General features: G+C 56.8%; 1 protein-coding gene across 1 annotated transcript in view; it reads left to right on the forward strand.

Moving 5' to 3' along the window:
- The window catches only part of NPTXR (neuronal pentraxin receptor), a 23,678-nt gene that overhangs the window by 4,157 nt on the left and 7,972 nt on the right, over positions 1–11,549 (forward strand). The window contains exon 2 of the mRNA XM_015568702.1: positions 10,502–10,792. Coding sequence (XP_015424188.1) covers positions 10,502–10,792 — 291 coding nt within the window. The remainder of the gene's footprint in view (positions 1–10,501; positions 10,793–11,549) is intronic.

Raw genomic sequence — 11,549 nt, forward strand, 5'->3', positions numbered from 1 at the left:
TCCCAGGAGAGGGCGGTTCCTGACCTGAAGGGAGAAGGAAGAACCCCTTAGGGCACGTGGGTCGGCGGCTGACACGGTGACCGAGGCCGTAAGCCTCAGCGCATGTATCTGTAAAGTGGGTATAACGGCGTCCACTTGCGGTGAGGACTGATTAAACCGCAGGTGGGAAAAAATGCGCGGCAGGGCGAGGACCTCATTAAATGCCCGTTTCATTCTCTTCTTTCAGACAAAGCAGCCCAGCCCCCACTCACTCCCAGTGGTCAGGAGCCAGGATTCGGAACCCCCTCTCCGCCCCAGAGGGAGGATCAGAGTGCCCCATAAGCCATCCCCCCGGCCTGGGCGGTACCCGGGACCTAACCTAAGGGCAGGAGCTCAGATGGTGCCCGCCCGGCCAGGATACCTGGAGGCTGGCAGCTCTGGGGTGGAGACTGAATGGAGATTGAGGTTCCTCCTCTCCCACTCGCCTTTTCAGACATTCCTGGCTCAGGCTGGGAGCCAGGTACCAGAGATCTGACCCAGTAGCCCACTGCTGGCAGTCATGTGATCCTGGGCTGGTCTTTCTCCTTTGACGCAGCCAGACCCCTAGCTCCCTGTGAGACCCTATTTAGGGCCTCCAGGACGGGGAGCTGGGCGGACTAGGACGGACAGGCAGCCGGGAGACACTGACCACCCACAGCGGGTCAGGCGCAGGGAAGGGCGTTAGCAACAAAGATGGATCTGTGAAAGGAAGGGATAAAAAGGGGCCAAAGCCTTAGCTGCCCCCTTTATTCCTCCCTCCAAACCAAGTGCCCCCTGGCAAAGGCAGAGAGGAGAGGGGCTGAGAAAACACAGGGATCCCCTCCCCGCGGCTCTTGGTTAAATCTCTGGCACCTGGAAGGTTGGCCATGCCCATGGTCCCGTGAGGGACCCTCCAGAAAGTCTGTGCTGGTGTCAGCACCCACCCCACAGGGTGTCAGTGCAGCCAGGGAGCCGTCACAGACCACCCTCTCCTCTTACAGGTGAGAAACGGGTCTCAGAGACCTCCTGAGGTGAGCGACAGGCAGGAGGAAAGCCCAGGGTGGGGGTGGGGGGCCTTGTCCCCTTTTCCCACTCCAGCTCTGGGGGATTTCTAGGATGAGAGCCAAGAGCAAGAAATAATGATAATGATAATAATAATAATAAAAACGCTGAAAGTCAGCAGTGCAGGGGGGCCTCGGTTTTCTCACCTGTATAATGGGGACAATAATAGCACCCACGTCACTGGAGTGTTGTGAGGAGTAAGTGAGTTAATCTCCGTGAAGGACCCAGAACAATGCCGGGGGGAGGTGTGCTCAGTCCCTTTGAGTGCCTGCTATTTTTAACACTAAGCTATCACATTACTAACTTTTTAAATGGCCAAAAATAAAAATGGGAACAAACCCTCCTTTTAGGAATAGATTCTATTAATGTAAAAAAAAAACTTTGGTTTTCAAATAACTTCCTCTTGCCTGCCCGAGCCCCTGCCCCCACACCCAGATGGCACCGAGGTTCCTCCCATGTCTGGGGCGGGCAGGGTTGGGTTCGCTGGACCTGTGCCCCCAGCACCTGCGCCTTTGGCAGGGCGGGCTCTCGCGTAGCCTGCTGAGGTTGGGGCTGTCCTGGTGGCTGGGACTTGGCACGAGGTCCGCCTCTCAGGTCGGGGGAGCTCTGGCTTCCCTACCCACCCCCTCCTGCTTTCTGAGTGCGGTGGACACAGGCGGAGAGAGGCCACCCGATCTTTCCGAGCCTGGCTGCAGCCAGGGCCCGTCTCTTCAGGGTCTTTGGGAGGGGCGGGGGTCTGGAGTCAGACTCTTGGTCTCAGCTGGACTCCACCCACCTGTTAGACACCGTTTAGTTTCTCTGTTCCCTTTTCCTCCAATGTCCTCGAGAGGATGCCTGCAGCCGGTCAGGGTCTCCTTTCTCATCACACATCTCTTCCACCGCAGCACACGGTGGTGTCACTGAAGTGGATAAACTGAACAAAACGTTTCAGTCCTTTTCTTGCTGGACCCCTCTCCGACCTCTGTCCCCACTGATCATTTCCTCCCACAGGCTTCCATGTCCTTGTCCTCTGGGCACCTCCCACCCGCCTCTCCTCCCCTCTGCCTTCCTGTGCCCTGTCAGGGTTCTCCTCCTTCAACATCCGCGCCTCTCTCTCCCCGCTCTCATTTCACTTTCCCTGGGTGAGCTCGGCCACACCTGGAGGCTTCCAACATCCATTCCGCTCTGATGCCCCAAACCAGCTTCCTCCCCAGCCCAGGTTTCCCTCCTGAGCTCCAGATCAAGGACCCACCTGCTCCCCGAGCTCCTCCCTCTGGGTGTCCCACCAGCCCCCGACCCTCGTGTCCCGGCCTGAACTCGGGTCCTCTGCTTCCCAGGTGTGCTCTGGGAAGGCATGCTGGGGTCCTCCCGCCCTCCTCCTCCACTGGGCCTCGCCTCTCTGGCTCCTCGCAGCAGCCTGTCACTGTCTCCCTCCCCCAGGCACATCCTTCCACCTGTCCCCCGTCAGACAGGCCCAGAGGTCCCCCTTAAGGCCACCATGGGGCTCCCTGTGGTGCCAACTCCCCAGCCTGCGTCCAGGCTGCCATTTGGGATCTGGCTCGTCTCCCAGTTCCTTCTTGCCTCTGTCTAGGTACCCACCCCCACCCCCCAGCATATCCATCCTTGTCATCTAAGAGTGGTCTGAGACACCTCTTCCCAGAGGCCCTCCTTGATCACACTCTGTCCATGTCATCCCTTCCCCACCCCCCGCCCCCAACCAGGCCAACTACCAAAGGGGAGGGAAGGTCATGCTGGCCCAGCCTCTCTCTCCAGGCCTCAAGCGGGAGCCCTGTGTGAGGGCTTGGGAGAAATTGTTTGTCTTCGTGTTTTTATTTTTGTTGTTACTGCTGTTGCTCTTAATGGAAAAATGTCAAAAAGTATTTTTTTCGGGGAGGGGGGATCACATTTAATCCCCCCATGTCATGTGTTTTGCCGCTTCCTCTCGGTCCTTTATGCAGGCGTTGTTCCTGAGCTGCCAGCTGCTGGTAATTACCACTTAGTGACGCCGTCATATCCGGGGTCCGTCGCGGGCTCTGCCATCCACCAGTCCCTTGAGCATCTTTTGTTGCTGGGAATGTAGGTGGTTTCTAATTCTTTTTCTTCTGGATGCTCAGGGCAGGGTCATGTCGGGCAGATAGCTGTGTGTTTTCTTTTTAAGTCTGCTGAATGATTGCTGCAGGCTGAATTCCCAGGGGTGGTATTACTGGGTCAGAGGATATTGACTGCTTGTGGCTGCGGCCAAAAACCACTCTCCAGAAGGGCTGGGCCGTTTCTGTGGCCACCGGCCAGGTACACATGCCCCGGTGTTCCGTTTCCGCGCTCATTTATCTGTGAAAGGGAGCTTCAGGATTGATTTCAGCAGTCATGCTTTGACGCACACCACATCCTTCGCCCAGCCCAGCACGCTGGCCGCGTCCTTCCATCCTGGAGTGGGAGCCCCAGAAGACCCTGGACTTAATAACAAGTACAGCTCACACAGAGCCCTTCCCAGGTAGCAGGCACTGTACACTCTCACTTCATCCTCATCCAGTCTCTACCAGGGAGGTGCTATTCTATCCCTTTTTACAGATGAAGAAAGCAAGGTTCAGAGAGGTTAAGAAACTGGCCCAATGTCACACAGCAGTGGCACCTGGATGTGACCCTATCATTGGCCCCAGAGCCCTTGTTCTTCATTATTAACTCTAGATCCATCTGGAAGGGTCAGACCTCACTACCTTTAGGAGAGTGAGAAAGACAGGCAAGGGCAGGGGTCCTTACTGGGTAGTGCCCTGGCCATTTCTGCCTCAGAGCACCCAGAGCAGGAGTGATGAGGGTCAGTACTCAAGGGCTCCCCCTGCTGGCAAGATCATCAGCAGGACCGTGTGAGAGCCTCAGTGACAACAAGAACAATGAGAAGTAACAGTGATTGGCACTTACTGCATATGTATGAGCTCATGCAGTCTTCAGCCCGACGGGGCAGGCTGTACACACTCCTCCTATAGATAAGGAAGTGGAGGCTCAGAGAATCTGAAGGAACCAGAGGCAGGCAATCCCCACCCCCCGCTTTGGTGTCCTCTCTATCCATGGGCCAGATGCTCCCTAAACACCTCTCAGCTGTCAACTGTCTCAGCAATAGGAAGCCCAGGTGGCATGAAGCCGAGAGCTGCTAGCTTGTAACTTTAGGCGAATCACTTTTCCTCTTTGGGCCTCAGTTTTTCCATCTTTAAAATGGGTAGAAGGGGGGGGCCAGGTTCGGTCCAGGCCCTTTGGTCTCTAAATGGTGAGTTCTTGGCCATATGCACCCAGACTAGGAGTTGGGGGCGGGGGGTGCATGTGTGCACAGCCCCGAAGCTTCCATTCGCCCACTCCCAGGCCTCCAGTTTCTCAGGGAAATCTGCAGATCAACACTGTGACTCAGAGAATCTGTTGGTGCCCTTTCTAACATCTATTGGTTGCTTTTACTTTTCTCTTATATTGCAACCCCCTCTGGAAGCTCCTGTTGTGGGGGCTGCTTCCCCTGGCCCAGCCTCTTTGGCCAGAAGGGGGCCAGCAGAGCGTGGCAGCAGAGGTTCTGCCCACTGGCCTTTTGTTTGAGGACGTGGAACCTCGTGCCCTCCAGCCACCTGCAGACCCCAATGCCCCCTCTCTGTGGCTGGCAGGTGCGGTACCCGCACTGGGAAGCCCTTAACCCCTGCTCCTGCCAGTGCGGCACCTACATTCTAGCAAGAAACCTGGTGTCTTGAGCCCCAGCTCTGCCACCTGCTGTGACCTCAGAAAATTTCTTCTTCTCTCTGATCCTCAGTTTCCCCATCTGTGAAATGGGAGGGGTGGGCAGGACCCCTCTCCCTGTCATTCTGGGCCCCTGAGGCCTTTCATCCCTGGCAGGCCCTCACGCAGGAGAGGAGGCCTGCTGTTCCGAGCCGGACAGGGCCTTCCTTGTGGGACTTTTTTTTTAAGGTGTATCTTACATTCAAGATATCTGAGAGCTCACATGTCTTACTTATAAAAGACACAAATCTTAAATGCACAGCTCAGTGAAAATTGATGTAAGGAAATACCATGAAAGCACCACCCAGATCAAGAATCGCCAGCAGGCTCCTCTGTGACCCCCCAAATCTGTGCTTCCCAAAGGCACCACGGTTCCGCTTCTGCCCCACACCTCCTTTAACACGGGTTTGAACACCCTGCAGATGGACGCGGCCGTATCCCCACGTCTGGTCTTCTCGTTCCATCGTGTCTGACATTCACTGGGTCACGGTGCGTGAGCCAGTGGCTGTTACTTCTCGATGATGTGCGGTCCCCGTGGACATGCCTTCATGGACTTCCCCATCCCTTACGGATGGACACTTGCTCGTTTCCGGTTTGGGTTATGACACATAAAGCAGCCGTGAACGGCCTTGTGGTATGTTTTGGTGGCTGCGAGCCCTCATTTCTCCTGGCTGCATCCCCGGGAGTGGATGCCTGGGCCCCGGGAGAGACATATATTTAGCGTCAGGAGGTACGTATGGCAAACACTTTTCCAAAGTGGCAGCGAGCGTCTACACGCCCACCTGCGTGCGCGTCCTGCCAACCTGGGTTTGGTCATTTGAAAGACGCTCCTCGTCCTGGCGGGCGTGAGTGCACTCACCGTGGTTTTAATTTGTATTTCTCTCATGACTCATGGGACGGAGCACCTTTTCTGATGACTGGCCATTTTGTGAAGTCGTGCCTGTGGGCGGTGGAGCGAGGTCCGGGACTGAGGGTGTGGTGGGGTTTTCCCAGGACAAACCTGGGCACATGATCCCCACTGGACGCTGGGACACCGACTGCAGCCACCAACCCACCGCGGAAGCACTTATGCACCCCACACACCCCTCACGTGACTCCGGGGAAGTTAGGGTTCAGAGAGGCTGAGTGGCTTGCTCCAGGCCACACAGCACAGCCAGGATTTTCTGTTAACATGGTCTGGGGGGAGGGGCCTCCCTTTGCTGCATATTTTTGCTCAGGGCCCAGCAGGTGTGTGGGCAGGCAGGGCCGGAGGGAATTCTGTGGCCTTCTCAACAGGGAGTACTTGAAGGGGGAGGCGAGGGTCCCTAGGGTTCGGGGTGTCCGATCACTTACTCTGGGGCTTCAGGGAGCCTTCTCCCCATCTCCTGGCCTCTTCATCCTCACGTGCACCCTGACTTGGCACCCTGGTGCACAGAAGCCCATTTATCTTCTTCTTCTTCTTCTTTCTTCTTTCTTCTTTCTTCTTTCTTCTTTCTTCTTTCTTCTTTCTTCTTCGGGTTAAGCCTCACTCGAGGATATTGTTCCATTGACTTTAGATAGGGAAGGAGGGAGGGAGGAAGGGAGGGAGGGAGGAGTTAGTGAATGAGGCCCCTGCCGTCCCTCAGAGAAGCCCCTTTTCCCTCTTCCTTGGAGCATCTTAGCTCAGGCGTCAGGGAAGCCGCCATGTGGAGCTGAGCAGGCACTGGCCAGAGAGGTGGGTGAGGGGCGGGAAGAGTGTTCTAGGCAGGAGCAGCAGCAGTTATGGAGGCCCTGGGGTGAGAGGGAGCCAGCGGCTGGGGCCTGGGCGGGAATGAGTGTAGCTGGGGGTGGGGGTGGGCAGCGAGGGCTGTGCTCACAGGGCAGGGGCTGCTGGCGGGGGACGGGACTGTTGAAGGACTTTAAGCAACGCGGTCGGGTTTGCAGGGAGGTGGCTGCCCCTGGCTGCCATCTGGAGGGGGCCAGGGTAGGAGCCCAGGTGAGTGGACTAGGGAGGGGCCAAAGGGCCGGGTCTGGCCACAGTTAAGATTAAGGGTTAGACTCGACCCTCAAAGACTGATTTTGGATGTTCTCCCATTTTTTTCTTTAAAGAAAAGCATGGCAGCCCGGATGGTGTGGCTCACTGGTCGAGCATCGACCTATGAACCAGAAGGTCATGGTTCAATTCCCAGTTGGGGCACATGCCTGGGTTGCAGGCTCGATCCCCAGCAGGGGGCGTACAGGAGGCAGTCAATCAATGATTCTCTCTCATCATGGATGTTTCCATCTCTCTCTCCCTCTCCCTTCCTCTCTGAAATCAATAAAAACATATTTTTAAAAAAAGAATACCATCCAGGCCGCTACCAGGCTCATGAAGCAGGCCGTTCGCTACCCGCTGCTGCCCTCAGAGCCTCCTCACTCCCAGCCCCAGGTGCCCACCCCCAAGAGAGTGCCACCGCGTCCTGCATCTGCATGCATCTCTCCATGCATTTTCATGCTTTTACAAATACGTGATCTAGTTTTGAATCTTTGCAACTTTATTTAAATGGTATCTAACTGTTCTTCTGTAACTTGCTTTTTTCTCAAGATAATGATTAAACAAAAAGAGTTATAGCCCTGGCCGGTTTGGCTCAAGGGTTAGAGTGTTGGCCTGTGGACTGAAGGGTCACGGGTTCAATTCCGGTCAAGGGCACGTACCTGGGTTGCAGGCTTGATCCCAGTCGGACATGTGCTGAGGCAACCAATTGATGTGTCTCCCTCATGTCCATGTTTCTCTCTGTCTCTCCCTCTCCCATCCACTCTCTCTGAAAATCAACGGGGGAGAAATACCCTCGGGTGAGATTTACGGTTGGAGATGGAGAGCAGCTGGTTCCTGCACAAGATATTGAAGTATATTAGCGATAATAATAACGTTGACATTTACATTGCACTTCGTGTGCAACCTCTACTCTCAGTGCATTATGTTACTTCACTTAATTCTCACCACCATGCTATGAGATGTATTACCCTACCCTTCTTGCTGATGGGGAAACTGAGGCACACAGCTTTACGTAACAAAGTCACTGGGCTGGTGGAGCCAGGCTGTGGGCCCAGGCAGACTCCGCTGCTGCCTGGGAGCTGGGACCCGTGCTGTCCTGGGCAGGGGTGAGCTGTGCAGGGGGTGGGACCCTGACCCTAAAGCCAGCGCCTTCCCTCTGCTCCCCGAAGGAGGTGAGGTGGGTGGGTGCTCCTCACATACTCCCAGCCTCTGAGCCACCCCGCATGGGCCGGTCCCTCGTATCCCGTCCCCCTGTGAAGCTGCCCCAAACCACGGTGACCCCGCCTGCCAGGCCCTCCCAGGCCTCTCACGGCCACTGAAACCTGCCGGGCCTCCAGGCAGGCAGGGCAGCCGGCACCATGCCCTCGGCGCAGACCAGCAAGCGGAGCCCCAGACTGGCGGGGTTGAACTGAGGAATGAAACCAGGTCTAGATTCAGAAGGGCCTGGGCTGGGGTTTGGCTTTGTCACTTCGCGGCTCTGTGACCCTAGGCAGGTGACATCACCTCTCTGAGCCTCAGTTCCCTCATCTGCAAAGTGGGCCTCCTGGTCTCTCTGTTGAGAGGGCTGAACTGTTTGCACAGGCCTCCTCAGTGAGGACAGCTGCCGCCGCTAATTCTTATTATGAGCCCTAATGAGCCCAGCACGCGGGCGCGGAGCCGGACTGGAACACGGGCTCTGCCTCCAGGCTTCGTGCAGCTACAGCAACCCCTACCCCGAATCCCAGCACGACAGACGGTGGGGTCTGAGCCCCCATTTTCCTGCCTCATCAGGACCTGAGTGGGGGTGATGGCATCATCCTCTCCCCCCCCATCTTGGGCTTGGGGCCCACTTGGCATCCGGCTGGAAGCCCACGCGGCACAGCCTGCACCCGCAGCAGATGGGAAAGTGGGGGGGCGCAGTCATGTTCTCCTGATTCAGTCACGGCGGGGAGGGGGCCGCACACGATATGCTAATATGCATGTACACAAGTCCCCAGCGTCCCCACCCCCCCCCCCCCCCCCCCCCCCGCCTTCCTGTTGGCAGCAGTGCTGGTGGCTCTGACAAAAGAACAGCTGTGCGCCAGCTCCCACAGCCCGCGCGGTTCCCTCGAAACCGTGTCTGTGTGAGCAGCAAGCACTCCGCGTCCTGCTCGTCCCGCTCATCCCGCTCGTCCTGCCAGGTCCTTCTCGCTCTGAGGGAAGACGACGCGTTGCTAGAGAGGGAAGGCTTTGGCTGCAGAGGTGGCAGCTTTGCCCGGCCCATCGTAGAAAACTCAAAGGGACTCCTGCCTCAGTGTATCTGTCTGTGAAATGGGCACGCTCGCAGTACCAACAAAAAAAGGAGCTGTCAGGATTCGTGAGTAAACACATGTAAGGTGCCAAGGATGGGCCTGGCACACTCCTCAGATGTGTGCCCCTCATGCCGAGCTTGGCACCGTGGAAGGAGGGAAACGGAGGACAGAGCAGTGCTGGGACCGAGCACAGCCAGCCGCGGCACTGAGATGGGGTGCCTCTATGAGTTGCCTCAGCCCAAGGTTTCCGGGAAGTCCGGCCCCTTCCAATGAGGGTGTGCTGGCCCTGTCCCGCCGTGGGCCGTCTGTGGTCAAGGGAAGATTCTAGAGGTAGCAAGCTCCCTGTCTGCTGATGTGTTCCAGCCTCACAGTTTGCATTCTGCTTGTACAGTCCGCCAGGGCCTTTACTTCCTTTTATCCATCCTGGGGGTGAACAGAGAGGGGCCAGTGGTCCCTGTTTTACAGAAGGGGAAACTGAGGCATTGTGTGTCATCAGCACCAGAGTCAGGACTCCTAGGACCCTGAGGCGTGAGAAGGGGCCTTCCGGGTAGTGAAGGTTAGTATAACAGGGGTGTCAGGTCAGCCCACCTGCCCCCGATCTCGGGGTGGCGTGGGAGAACGGAGTACCAGTCCCTCCAGCTCCTCAGCCCCAGACAGGAATTGCAATAAACACGCTCTACTATTGGCATTTACCACCTAATCGTCCCCACAAACCTTCTAAAGAGCGACAGTTGCCCCCGTGTTGCATGTGAGGAACCAGGGGTTCAGAGAGGTAGAGGCATTTGCTCAGGGTCACACAGCAGGCTGGTTTTCCAGCTGGATTTGAACCCTGGGCTGTCTGACTCCAGAGTTGGTGATCTTAACCTCATACCACCCTGGGTGGCTACAGCACTGAAGCCCTATCCCAGAAGCCCCTGGGTCTGCCCCGTGCCAAAGCTTGGCGAGTGAACGGGTGAAGACGAAGACAGCCTGCCCTTCAAGGACCCGTCAGGGGCAGCGTCAGTCATGAAGGAGTGCGCTGTAGGTCCTTGAGGGCGGGAGCCAGCCTGCTCTCAGCTGCCAGCACACACCCCTCTGACCACAGTCGGGCTGTCTGACTCTATGATCTTTCATTTAAAGTATATTTTTATTGATTTTAGAGAGAGGAAGAGAGAGACAGAAACATCAATGATGAGAGAGAATCATTGACTGGCTGCCTCTTGCATGCCCCTTACTGGGGATCGAACATGTAACCCTGGGCATGTGCCCTGACCGGGAATCGAACCGTGACCTCCTGGTTCATAGGTCGACACTCAACCACTGAGCCACACCAGCCGGGCTGATTCTATGATCTTAAGATGCTCGGCTAGACACCCAGTTTGTTGCCTGAAGCTGGCATTGCTGGCTCCATTCTGCTTACGGGAAGCTGAAGCTCACCTGGGGCCACTCAGCAGGGGTGGCGGGGGTCTCTGAGCCCCACGTCCCTTCCCCTCCTCCCTCGGAGTGACCTCGCATACCCTTTCTCTGCCCCGAGAGCAGCAGGAGCTCCCAGCCCGCGTGAACTTCTCAGCTGCCCCCGCCCCTGCGCCCGTGGTGCCCACTGCCCTGCACTCCAAGATGGACAAACTGGAGGGGCAGCTGCTGGCCAAGGTGCTGGCACTGGAGAAGGAGCGCGCAGCCCTCAGTCACAGCAGCCACCAGCAGCGGCAGGAGGTGGAGAAGGAGCTGGGCGCCCTGCAGGACCGCATAGCCGGACTGGAGCACGGTGGGTCCCGGGCCCCGCGACGGGCGGAGCAGGCAGGGCCTTGGTCTTGGGGGGGTGGGGGTGGGGAGAGTCACTGGGAAATCATTTTCATGCTCTCCAGCTGCTGAAGATCGAACAGTGGGGAGGAGCTGGGAAACAGAGGGAGAGAATTGCTAGCTATCACTACCATTATTTTTTATCATTATCATCATTAAGTTTGTCTTTTCTGGCACCTATTATATATTGGGAGTGAGCTAAGGACCTGACACATCAGCTGTCAAGTCCTTGTGGTTTAATCTTCACAAACCACAGAGGGATGGTACTGTTGTTGTCCCCATTTCACAGATGCGGAAACTGACGCTCAGAGAGGTCATGTGACTTATCCAGGGTCACACAGCCAGTGGGTGGTGGGTCTAGACTTCACACTGAGTCCGATTCCAATGTTCAGGCATTTAAGCACCCCCCCGCCCCCCGCCCAACACACTCACACACACGCACACACACACACACGCACACACACACACGCACACGCACACACACACGCACACACTCACACGCGCGCGCATACACATGTGTGCGCATGCACACACATGCACACACGCGCACGCACGCACGCACGAAACTATGGTTTTCAGACACTGGATAAAAGGCAGCCAGGACAGTAAGTCCTGAGAGAAGGCCATCAGATGAGGCGAGCCCTACAACTGCCCCTGGAGAGCGTTTCCAGGCTCCATCGGCGAGAAGGGAACCCCAAATACAGCCCAGCAGGCTTTGAGTT

The sequence above is a fragment of the Myotis davidii genome, unplaced genomic scaffold, assembly GCF_000327345.1.
Source record: "Myotis davidii unplaced genomic scaffold, ASM32734v1 scaffold2370, whole genome shotgun sequence".
In the NCBI taxonomy this organism is placed as follows: domain Eukaryota; kingdom Metazoa; phylum Chordata; class Mammalia; order Chiroptera; family Vespertilionidae; genus Myotis; species Myotis davidii.